Source organism: Cydia pomonella, chromosome 2, assembly GCF_033807575.1.
Source record: "Cydia pomonella isolate Wapato2018A chromosome 2, ilCydPomo1, whole genome shotgun sequence".
NCBI classification, from domain to species: Eukaryota; Metazoa; Arthropoda; class Insecta; order Lepidoptera; family Tortricidae; genus Cydia; species Cydia pomonella.
The window spans coordinates 8,623,183-8,636,292 of record NC_084704.1 but is presented as its reverse complement, the minus strand read 5'-3'; the positions used below and the strand labels follow the sequence as shown (position 1 = coordinate 8,636,292).

At 36.5% G+C, this 13,110-nt stretch overlaps 1 protein-coding gene across 4 annotated transcripts in view; it reads left to right on the top strand.

The window, feature by feature from the left end:
• LOC133533184 (dopamine receptor 2-like) overlaps positions 1 to 13,110 on the top strand; it is a 170,234-nt gene that overhangs the window by 109,093 nt on the left and 48,031 nt on the right. For 3 of the 4 annotated variants that reach the window (XR_009801826.1, XR_009801828.1, XM_061872145.1), the window contains one exon: positions 3,732 to 5,152. Coding sequence is in view for 2 of the 4 variants with exons in the window: in XM_061872145.1 (XP_061728129.1) it covers positions 3,906 to 5,152 (1,247 nt within the window). In the remaining 2 variants the exon portion in view is untranslated. Of the gene's footprint in view, positions 1 to 7; positions 5,153 to 13,110 lie in introns of those variants that run through there. The other variant, XM_061872147.1, reaches the window with a different exon arrangement.

Below are 13,110 nucleotides of genomic sequence, written 5' to 3'. Positions count from 1 at the left end.
CCTAGTGTCATCGCCGGAGGATAAATGAGAGTTACGGATAACAAGGCATACATTAGAAGGGATCACAGCAAAAAAGTCTTAAGTACATTTGTTTGATAGCCGATTTCGATAGACAAAAAAAAACAAAAACATTAGGTAGAAAATTAGTAAGAAACTTAAACAACAAGTCACAAAACTGCGACATGGGGACTTAATATCCACAAAAATCTTTATTACTCGCAGTAAGTTTTCACTAGTCACTTCATCCTCCATCATGTTATTCATGTTACATCCTAAAGGATACCAAGGTCCGCTTTTTGACAGCCTTACACAACCTTAGTATTTATAAAATAAACTTTAAACGCAAAAATTGCTCTCATTGTTAAGCCCTTCATAGCCGCGTCTGGGCGCCAAAAGTGATGATGAACCGCAACGAAATGATTATTCGTAATCAATGGAATACCATAAAAGGCATAAAAGATACACAAAACATTTTTCTTCAGCACTAATCACAATCGGCATCACAATGTTTATTTTCTCTGCAGCGTATTGTCGAAACAGTACATGTACACTTGTACAGTATATTGAGTACATTTTTTAATGTAATTAATCGAATGTGTATTTTTAGCAATATGTTTTTAAAATATTACATGCTTCCAAATAATACCTACCAATTTCATCAATAGACTTGCAGAAATCTTCCAATCAATTTGGTCGACTCGACTAATAGATCCCCACATGCTTGTCTCATGCATGGAAGTCCCTCAATTTGAGGCGTCGTGGGACTGCTATCAATCAAGGATCCCGGAAGATTAATGACGTCACCCCGGATCTCAAAGTCCCGGCCTGAGTCGATAACAAACCGCGTAATTAATACCGCTAATTAGGTTTGAGAAACAATGTTGATTAAAACTTTTAGACATGAGCTTATAGCAATTTATAGTAAACTATTTATTGCCTGCTGATAAGGTTTCATGAGTACCTACTGGAATCTAAAACGGGACTTTAACGCATATTTAGGTACACTTACATTTATTATTTCTCCTGAGGTGTTGATCGTGACGTTACGAGTACGTTCTTGATCACAGGCAAGCTTCTTCTCTTCTAGACAATATTTTGTAAAAGCATTTAAGTATTTAGTTTTATCACATAAGACAAAAAAAGGAGTATTTTTATATGCGGATAAAGTTTCAAGGCCTTTGAGTATGTTCACAGAAAAGACGTGAACTTAAAACTGTAAATACTCAACTACCTACGCGGTTTATAATAGTGTGGTATCATTATTAGAAGCCTAGATTCGAAACCGGGACCATCTAACCATAATAGTAATTATGGTTTAGGCACAAAATCACACTGCTAAAGGAGAAGTCCAAATCAGAGATGTAAAGCGTATTTACAGGGCTTGCGGGGTTAAAACAAAGAAACCCATCAAAACCATGTTCAGGTGAATACGCGAAACAAGTGAAAAGCTACGTTAACGGAGTAAAGTTTGCCTGGGTCGTAGTATAGCGGATCGGAGCCCTCATGTGCACGGGCCGATCACGGCCCATGGAGCACAATTCGTTTGATCTCGCCGGCTGCTCGCTAAGCGCTATTTATGTCCCAGCCCAAGGACACATGGCTGTGATGACGCGATTTACTCGGCATAAGGCATACGAATGCATTGAGACCCTTTCGGTAATGACAAAGTTTGGAATATGACGTAGTTAGACGGAAATAGACTTATTTGGTATTTGCACAGACACAAGTTTTAGGTAGATAGATTTTATTTAAGCCTAATAAATTGTACTACAATGTGCCATGAGCAGCATCTTGAGCAACAGAAATATTTCTCAATATGATCAATGTCAAACATTGCCCCAGGTTAGCAGCCTACGTAAACCAAACATAAAATATAAATCGCATTAAAAGTTAGTTTATTTTCATTGACATGAAACGTTCAGTGGCTAAAATACGGTTCATCAAAGTTTTCACGGAACGATGTGAAAACTTCGCTAATGAAATTTCTTTTTAAGTGATCGTGAACTGTCTGTCAGTATCTGACTGCTGCGACGACTGTAGCCAGGGCATGTATTCTAAAATGAAAATTTCAACCCAATATATAAAATTCAAAGACAATAAAGCGCATTGCAATCGCACATCTACAGCTGTGCTCTAGAGATAGATAGTTTTCATTATCATGTTAAAAATAACTCCGGCTACCTTGTTGAAAAGCGTCATCGATTCGTTGCAGTTTGTTGAGCTTTTATGACAATTTACGTCCACAATGTCCGTCATCGAAAAAATCGCATCTAGCAATTCAATAGCAATGTTGTGCTTAATGCCTTTATATATATTTTTATATTACATATCCGAACAAAAAAGGACATTTACATACACATAATACATCAAAAATATATTATAATCGGTACATACGTATCACTCTATTAATATGAATATGAATTATAAATCTTAAGTTATCTTGTAGAGATACAAACAAAAAGGAATGTAACGACCTAGAACGCTCGGTCACGAAAACAATTCATTTGATTGACGCATTCCATCTAAAAATGATTGATCGACGGACTACAATCTGTATCAAATTCAGAAGTTTATTGATTTTGAATAAGTAAATGACTTTTAACACAACCACTGCCAGCTGCTAGGCGGGTTTTTCTCTTCGTTGGCGATTTTCGCTACAAACGGATAAACTCGTGTTACGTGTGTGTAGCACTGACAGTAAATCAGTAAAAGTTAATATATATTACATAGAATACATTTTCATACGCATATTGATTTTTACTTTTTCATGTGGGACGTACAACATTACAATCAATAAATTGTATATCAACATATAGACATCTGTCTATCACATGAAAAGAAGAACCATTATCAACTCTGGCCAAGGTGGGATACGAACTCATTGTTATGTTAAGCCGGCTCGAGAGATGAGATTCTTTGGATGAGATGCGTTACATTATAATATTTAGATTATAAACCTTTTTATCAAAACTATACAGATATCGCTAGTGACGTGTTGTGTCATGATTACATTAATGACACATGGCCACCGTTTTGGTAGCGCGTTGGACCGGCAATCCAAATATGTGGTTTCGAATCTCACGTAAGCCAGGGTTAGTCAAAGTTATTTTTTTAAGAACCTAAGAACGTCTGACAACAGTATTCTCCGTGAGCTGTCCGGGTATCTGGACAATCCTATACGTAAATACTGGATTGCCGTGCACCGTGAGAGGAACAGGAAGTGACGATCCTGACTATGATTGCCTAACTTTTATTAATTTTAGGTATTTTTTTGTACATTTTACATTGTTTACTATTTTATTTTTATATTTAAATATTGAACTTTGTATTTTTACATTGTACATAATGTTTTTGAAATGGGTGTTCACCTGTAAATAAAGAACTATTATTATATTATTATTATGATAGACATCTGATGACATAATGAAGAGTCTATTGAGTCTGTATATTCGATTAGGCTGTTAAAAGTTGTTTTACTTACCGATATTCATATATCGCAACTGTAAGGTTAGAGTAAGTATTCTTCCCATACAGAAAGTTCCTTTTTCTTACCGAAAGTCTCTCATGAGCACTCAAACAATGATCATTGCATATAAATATATCTATCAACACTCAAATTGTTTTCCATTTAAGGAGTAAGAACGATCCCCGATATTAGGTGCGCCCGATCGATATACTCCATCAAAATGCAATTGTTTCGTAAATAACCATATATTTTCTTTCTGTTGCAGTGTGGCTAGACGTAGCTGGAAGCGGAAAAAATATGCCAACGAAATATGTGCCAGAATTCCGAATACGCAAATACAATGCCTGCCAAGAATGTAATCTCGAAATGGCTGCGAGCGAAACAAGGAAAACATAAACACCTACCATGGTCCTAGCTAGGAAGTAATTATTGGAAAAATATGAATGCCAGCGATCTGGATATACTAGTGGCAAGAGGCCAACTGGAGATACTAAAAGGACCAGAGTATGATTTCGGTGCTACTACCTACAACCCTGTCCTCGACTTTAATGCCACCTTCGAAAACTCCACTGGCTTGAACTCTACGAGCGGAGATACATGGGACGACTATGTTAAGCTGCTCCAAGACCGAGCGCTACTCGTTAGCTTCTTGCTCCTATTCTCCTTGACGACAGTGTTCGGCAACATGCTAGTCATTCTAGCTGTCGTGCGGGAACGGTATCTACACACCTCCACTAACTATTTTGTGACGTCCCTTGCAGTAGCGGATTGCCTCGTCGGTTTAGTAGTAATGCCATTTTCGGCAATGTACGAAGTGTTAGAGCATACCTGGTTTTTTGGAGTGGATTGGTGTGATGTTTGGCGGTCATTAGACGTTTTATTTAGCACTGCTTCCATACTTAACTTGTGCGTGATCTCTCTTGACCGCTACTGGGCTATTACCGACCCCATAACATATCCAATGAAAATGAGCGGACGGAAAGCCGCTTTCCTGATTGCGGCCGTATGGGTATGTTCCGGGACTATATCGTTTCCCGCTATTGCGTGGTGGCGAGCCGTGCGATTGGAGGAAGTGCCGGATTATAAGTGTCCGTTTACGGAAAACTTAGGATACATTATATTCTCATCGACAATATCGTTTTATTTGCCTCTGTTTGTGATGGTGTTCACTTATTATCGCATTTATCGCGCGGCGACTATTCAGACGCGATCGTTGAAAATCGGCACTAAGTCGATAATGCGCCCGAGTGGCGAGTTAGAGTTGACGTTAAGAATCCACCGTGGTGGCACGGTACGTCAGCGCAGCGACGCTTGCCACGGCGTATGTACGCCAGAGGAAGCGGACCAGGAGCCGCTCACGGCGCTGCAGAACAACGGCCTCTCTCGTTCTTCCACGCGCCTTACGAACGTCGCCACTCATGGCAAACATTTGCCAAAAAACTTCTCTTTGTCGCGTAAACTGGCCAAATTCGCGAAAGAGAAGAAAGCAGCAAAAACTTTGGGAATAGTGATGGGAGTGTTTATAGTGTGCTGGCTGCCATTTTTCGTGGTGAACCTGCTATCGGGGATTTGCTCGGCGTGCATCGCGCACGAGGAGGTGGTCAACATGATTGTCACGTGGCTAGGCTGGGTCAACTCTTCAATGAACCCGGTCATCTACGCCTGTTGGAGCAGAGATTTTCGTAGGTGAGTTTACATATGTAATGGGGATCCAATAAATACCTGTATTTGTAATCACGACTCAATTCTACAACACATCATTCATCAAATCTATCATCATACTTTAGGTGTAGGTGATTAAATCACCTTAGTTTACATCCTATCCTAATAAATTATTAGGAGAGGATGTAAATTAAGTTCGCTTTTACACTGATTTATTCTGACTCCATAAATATATCTGAAAGTTGCAACAATAAGCTTTACACAAGGCTAAACTGGGACCAGACCAGGCGGTGCCGCGGGATCGTGTTAGTTAATTATGTGCGCACTGGATGCCTTGCACTGAGCGGCTGACTGAGTTAAACGTGTACTTATATCAAAAACGCTGACTCTAAACACGCGTCACCGCCATGTCCCTACATCATTCCCTCCCTTTTTTGGAGAAAAAAGGAAAATAATTGTCCAAATACTATAATACAAGGTAGGTTATTTTTAATATTTGTAGTTTACGTCTACGTATTTATGTTAAGAGATATAGCTAATTGCTATATTTACTTAAACTATACTTAGGTATTATAAGACTATCAATTTCATGAATTTAATTAGTACATACTATCAGGCCGCAGGATATCTTTTAAATGTTAAGAGCCCGGTACCGATTTTAGAGCAAAAATGTAAAATTGATAGATTTAGTCGTTGAAATTGTACACCTTTTGTTACGTAATATCTAAATAACAAGTATTGCTTTCTATTTATTAGCACGTCTTCTCATCTTGCCTTTTAATAATGATGTCCCAAGCGTGCGTCCCCGGTAATATCTAAAAAATAATCAATCCAAATAATAATCAGTCCAAAGGCGCGCTGTACGAATCGTTGACGATCCCATACTCACAAGCGACATTGAACCTGGAGAGACTTTGCCTCCTTGTGATGAAATATATATTATGCATAGTTTTAGGTTGATGGTATTCTTTCACACGAATTTTCACCAACCACTTCACCCCCTAAGTGTTGATTTTCTAAAATTCATTTTATTATAAACTACAACCTGCTGTGGGTATAAAATTGATGTTAACAATTTCAGCTTTGTTAGATGGGATCTCTTTTAATAGCTACGCTCGTAGCGCGTAGCTCGCATTGGCACTTAATCAGGCCAATTCGAACGTACACTGAGATCAGAACGATATTTGAATGCACCAAATGCGGAATGCATGATAGCTACTTAACATGATGCAAATATCGTTCTAATGACAGTGTACGTTCGAATTAACCTATGTTTAAATTAACACATATAATATCAATAACATTCTTAGTGCATAGGTACTTACTTCTCTTACCAATCTATAAGTGCAAGCAAGATGATAAGTAAGTAGTGACAATAAATTTAATACCGTCAATTAGGAAGAACCTCTGCGCTCTTGTGTTTGAGAATCGTGACCGAGTCACGATGTCGCCATAAATCACATTATGTCACTTTTGATTTCGACTGCAGTAAATTTTCCCCTATGTGTCACTTCAGTGTCATCATATTTTTCATCCGTTGACATTCAAAGAGCATTCAATCTTTATCGCAAAAAAGGCAATATACGATGTGACTTATTAATAGACATGTCAGAGAGAAATATCAATTATTATTTTTTATACTACGTCGGTGGCAAACAAGCATACGGCCCGCCTGGTGGTAAGCAGTCTCCGTAGCCTATGTACGCCTATAACTCCAGAGGAGATACATGCGCATTGCCGACCCTAATAACCCTCCCTCCCCTCGTTGAGCGTAAATATAAAGTACCTAGGGAAACATGTTTGAGGCACCGACCCGACCGTGTCGCCGATTTTGTGAGATGGATAATTACTAACTTTTTGTAGTCCCAGTGAATACAGTAACCTGGCAAACCTGCATGGTGCAATCACCGCGCGCACTGGCCGGTGGTATAAAAAAATTAAGACTTGCGCTCGTCTTTTGTTTACTCGAGCGAATTTTCTCTCAGAATTTTACTGCAAATCGCACAACTCTCATTTTATTTATTTAGTGTTACTCATGATTTATTTGTGTTACAAGTACTACTTCATATAAGTAGTTTGCCTCTTATGCAGAAAACATTGTATATATGCATAATAGTTTTAAGTTTTTGCGTATTTTTAAACCTAATCCAAGGCTTATTTTTATTTAACTCACTGGTTCTTGTAAATGAATGAGGTTTGGTTTAGCTTCCGACCCAACATTTAAGCACAAATGTTGCAGCCCTTATTTTTTTCTCTTAATCTCGAGACGCACGATTATCGCTGCTTATTTAACTGAGTTGTTCTCTACCTGTGCCTTAGTGAGCTTGCAACGTCGGACTTACAGTAGCACCCAAGGCCAATATTCAATAATAGCTCGGCTCCGTGGATGAAGATACGGACGAAAAGGCCAGTCCCGATCTCCTACATATTTTTATTATTAAATTGTTTTTACTATAGGGACCATTTCCATTTACCGTTCTAGTTAGCCGGCTACAATACTAACGTAACTGCATTAAGGGAGCGAAACAATGCAGCGAGTTATTGTTTATAAAATCATCCACTCATAGGGTTAGTGTGCTACATAGTTACCGCCCAGCGCTAGTTTCCGTCGACTTGATGTAGTTGCTACAAAAAGTTGCGTATAATTGGAGTATTAACCTACCATACCCCACAATTTTAGACTTATTACAATCCTTAATGTTTTAAGAATAGATCTATATACATAAAAAATATTTTTCGTAAGTAGCGAATAAAAAATAAAATATATCAGTTGTAGCTTCGCTTTCTTGCCTTTCAGTGGTCATAAAACCAAGAAAAAAAAAGCGGCCAAGTGCGAGTCGGACTCGCGCATGAAGGGTTCCGTACCATTTATGACGTATTAAAAAAAAATCTACTTACTAGATCTTGTTCAAGATTTTACCACTTTGGACACACATTTTACCACTTTGGAAGTGTCTCTCGCGCAAACTATTCAGTTTAGAAAAAAAAATGATATTAGAAACCTCAATATCATTTTGAAGACCTATCCGTAGATACCCCACACGTATGGGTTTAATGAAAATAATTTATTTTTTAATTTTATGACGTATTAAAAAAAACTACTCACTAGATCTCGTTCAAACCAATTTTCGGTGGAAGTTTGCATGGTAATGTATATCATATATTTTTTTTAGATTTTTCATTCTGCTATTTTAGAAGTTACAGGGGGGGGGGGGGACACATTTTTTCATTTTGGAAGTGTCTCTCGCGCAAACTATTCAGTTTAGAAAAAAATGATATTGGAAACCTAAATATCATTTTTGAAGACCTATCCACAGATACCCCACACGTATGGGTTTGATGAAAAAATTTTTTTTTTTTAATTTTCTGACGTATTAAAAAAAAACTACTTACTAGATCTCGTTCAAACCAATTTTCGGTGGAAGTTTGCATGACAATGTATATCATATATTATTTTTAGTTTTTTCATTTTGTTATTTTAGAAGTTACGGGGGGGGGGGGACACATTTTACCACTTTGGAAGTGTCTCTCGCGCAAACTATTCATTTGAGAAAGAAATGATATTAGAAACCTCAATATCATTTTTGAAGACCTATCCATAGATACCCCACACGTATGGGTTTGATGAAAAAAGATTTTTTGAGTTTCAGTTCTAAGTATGGGGAACCCCCAAAATTTATTGTTTTTTTTTTCTATTTTTGTGTGAACATCTTAATGCGGTTCATAGAATACATCCACTTACTAAGTTTAAACAGTATAGCTCTTATAGTTTCGGAAAAAAGTGGCTGTGACATAATCGGACAGACAGACGGACATGACGAATCTATAAGGGTTCCGTTTTTTGCCATTTGGCTACGGAACCCTAAAAAGGGCAGACTGGAAAAATGTTCATGGAAAGTTTATTACCATTCTAGCTATTTTAAGTAATATTTTTAGCACGTATACTTTGAAGTACAATAAAACCAAAAATTACCAGTTTTATGAAGTTCTTTACAGATATCTTAGAGAAATTTAGTGGACGAGAACTAACATACCAATTTAATGATAAATGTAGTTTTCGTGAACGAACGGACGGAAACCCAAATAGCTAAGCGAATATTTAGTATGATGATTTTATTTAAATATACATTCAATTATTGTCCTCTCACTATGATCGCCTATTAAAGCAGGCATTTAGTTTACATCCACTCCTTTGTCAACGGTGTGTGAATAAAATGGTATTTTGTACCATTGATTCTGGACCGAAATTAAGGATTGTTGAATTTGCTATGAAAATTCCTTGAGTCGCAAGGTAGGACATAGGTTAGGTTTATCATGAAAATAATCATTCGTGGTCGAAGTCGTGGGTAGAAGCTATAAAACCAACTAAAAAATATTTACATATAACATAAGAACTAAAAACTAAATATATAATCGATTTTCAACTGCAAACTAAAATAAATATATTTTTAATACAAAAAACTGTGAATATTATTTATACTCAAGTAATATTAACCTAAAATAGACTCATATTGAGTAATACAAAAAAATACAATAAGTAAATTTACTTAAAGATTTTTTTCGCATTTCAAAGTTGGCAAGTCCTATAATTGGACGAAATCTAACGCACCTACCCTATATTGACTGTCCTCTCCTATCGCGAGTTACCCTAATTACACGAATGAAAAAACGCAAACCCTCACACAGAATTTCAAAGCTACAAATTTACAAAAATAACACATTTTATTATAATCCGATCACTAGAGTGTGTCGCGTACCTATACAACAACACAGTTTCTGCACATCCTTCTCTGGACGTCTTTTTGAATACGAGATTTATAAAAGTATTATTAGATATCATAATTCGTTTTTATGCTTGTATTTTTTATTCTTCTCTTTTTTTCTCCCATTGTACTAACATATATAATACTGATATCGTTATTGATTTGTAATAACTACCATATATTTGTAACAAAGCTTTCTTACGAATTTAATTTGTGGAAAATTTTGTTCTTCTTGTGCACACATATTTAGGATAAAAGCCTAAGAACATATCTCCAATATATCTCACGAAACAACTGTCACCTGTTTTGTGAGCCTAAATAAATAAATATACGTTTTTGCAGGAAAATAAGACGGCAATGATCTCATAACATACGAGTCAGCAATTAAAGTCGAGGAAAAATAATTCTTGTCACGTGGACTACAAGAACCGATAAAATTAAAAGAGGGTGTAAACTCTAGGCATTGAAAATAACGGGGCAATAAACGAATATATCGTAAATGAGAAAATTTCTTGAGCAGTACAAAGGAGTCAGAAGAACAAAGCTGTTTGAGTGAGTGTGGAAGTTTATTTATTTTCTTTATTAAATTACATCATAGTAAATTATAAGGTAAAGATGCAATTATCTTGTTTAATATTATACAAGGGGATAACTAAACAAGATGATGCAATGGTTTTGTTTAATTATTGGGCTATAGTTAATTGTTATCCTGTTACAGTACCTATAATTAATTTACAGTACATATGGTGCTACTTTCCCGCACGCGTGCGGGAATGAGCATTTTTCGTGCATATGTCGAAACTTTAAAGAGCCATATGTACTGAAAACGTTGTACGATACACGTGCGAATCGGTAATTCGCAACTCGTGTCGATTAAAAACACTCCCTTCGGTCGTGTTTTAATTTATCACCACTCGTTGCGAATTTCGTATTTTTTGCACTTGTATCGTAAATAACTATCTCATCACACTTGCTCGAAAAGGATCTTATTAAAAAAAAAGTAAAGGGTACTGAAGGGAAAATGCCTATATTGTTTCCGCGGGAGTAATTGATTGTGGGAAAAAACCTATAACCCCTTAGGGAGTTACAGCTTTCTTTTTTAATTATGTCACTAATTCATACAAACCAAGTAGCTTATAAGTAAAATGCTAATAATAATAGAATCAGGCGTTACTTTGCGGAAATCCATGCTAATTAAAGCAAGAAATATTACTTTGCTATTTTACTTTAACGGGTTAGCACTGATTGACTAACACGTTATTTTCTCGCGGATTAGCAAAGTAATAATTCTTGCTTTAAGTAAAATGCTTACCCCCTCGTTGCACAATGTACTATAAGCACGCCGGTCCGCACTGGTGAAGGCGGTCTAAGATCGCAAAAGTAACATGTAATTCCATTAGAACCATTTATAGGTACTTACGGCAGTATTTTTAGTAAATAATTGATGTTATTTCCTACGCAACCTCAATTACAGCTAATGGTGTGGAAAAAAACAATTAGCCTAAATCCACAATTAATCTTGACTAACGCACTTTAGTTGTTACAACAAAATGTCTATTTATTTATTAAGAAATTGGGGTGATTATTCCAAATTGTAGTTATATTATTAGTTTGATGTATAGTATTTATGTACCAAGCGTACTGCATGAGAAACTTAAATGTGGTGGAAAACAGTTAACCAATCTTATCGCAAAAGTATTTGTTTAAGCAAAGCAAAATATACCTATATCTTCACATCCAATCTTATCCGCTCCATTTATAGTTTATTGAAATACGGGTCTACTTAACTTCTGGAACCTAATTTCTGCACAGAGTACAAAGCTACTACAACAATACAACCAGCTTGATCCTACATTGCCTAAGTATATTCAATGAAGTTTCACAGTGATCAAATTCTGTATAAAGCTAGTCCCATCCTTTACTTAACGGAACAGTAAGAGCGAGATAGTATGTTAACGTATGATACGTTTTCCTAAAAGTGTTCAGAGTCCTGGGGTAAACCATTAGGCTTAAGTACAGTTTATTAGCTTTTGCCGATTTAAGGTCCCTTAAAATCCGGTGTGAAAGGTGATTTGCACGGTAGGTATCGCAAACAAGAGTTAAGCTTCTAAAAGTGTCAACGTATTTTGTAAATACCTATCTTTACTGAACAATTTCAGAGATAGTTTTTTACTGCCGATTCCCCGAGTGGGTATCTAATATCTACGAAACGATAACAAACAAGGCAACACTTGAGGTTCTTAAGACACCAGTGAGGACCACATTTTCTTTATTAATTTATCAGGCAAATTCTGATCGTAATCTTGTTGAAAAGCGGCGAAGCCTCGAGCGTTTCTCCAACGCCTCCGATAATCCATTTAAAGTTGGTCGGACGGAGCTCATCTTGTCGATTGGGCCGGACGACGACATTAAAATATTGGATTTGCATCGTAAGAACAATTTAAAGGAAAATATTTAACTAAGCATTAAAGGGTTAAAGGTATTTAAATTAAATAAGGAATCGTTATAATTGACATTAGAGTAAGCGTAGATAATGCTTGAAAGGAGAGCTATCAAAAGACTGCATTAGCGAACATGCCCGCGAAGTTTCGACCTATTCACTTACAAAAGTGAAAGTAGGCAAGCTTAAGAACGGCAAGAATTAAAATGACCACTAATACTTTCATAACCTACGCTCTGTTACCAAAACAAATATACTTAATGCCAAAAAATATACTAAACACCAACAAAATCAAGTCTAAAATTACACTAGTAGCTATTTAAGTCACGACTGCACTTAAAATATTATTCAAACACCAAATGTAATCAATGATCACCAAATATAATTCATGATCACCAAATATAATTGACGTTCACCAAATCTTTGCGAGCGAATTAAAGCGCTATTTTCCCCTAAATAAACTACAATGGGGTAACTTTGCGCCCCTAAGTAAACTATAGGTAGGAGCAAAAATCCCCAAACAATGGGTATCTTTTGCTCCATATGAATTGCTTTAGATATATAAAATAATATTTTACAGTACATATGGGGCTACTTTATAGCACTAGTGCGAGAAGTAGCATATTACGTTACTGTGTCGAACATTTAAAGGGATATGTACTGTAAAACGTTGTACGATACATGTGCGAATAGGTAATTCGCAACTCGTGTCGATTTAAAACACTCCCTTCGGTCGTGTTTTAATTTATCGCCACTCGTTTCGAATTTCCTATTTTTCG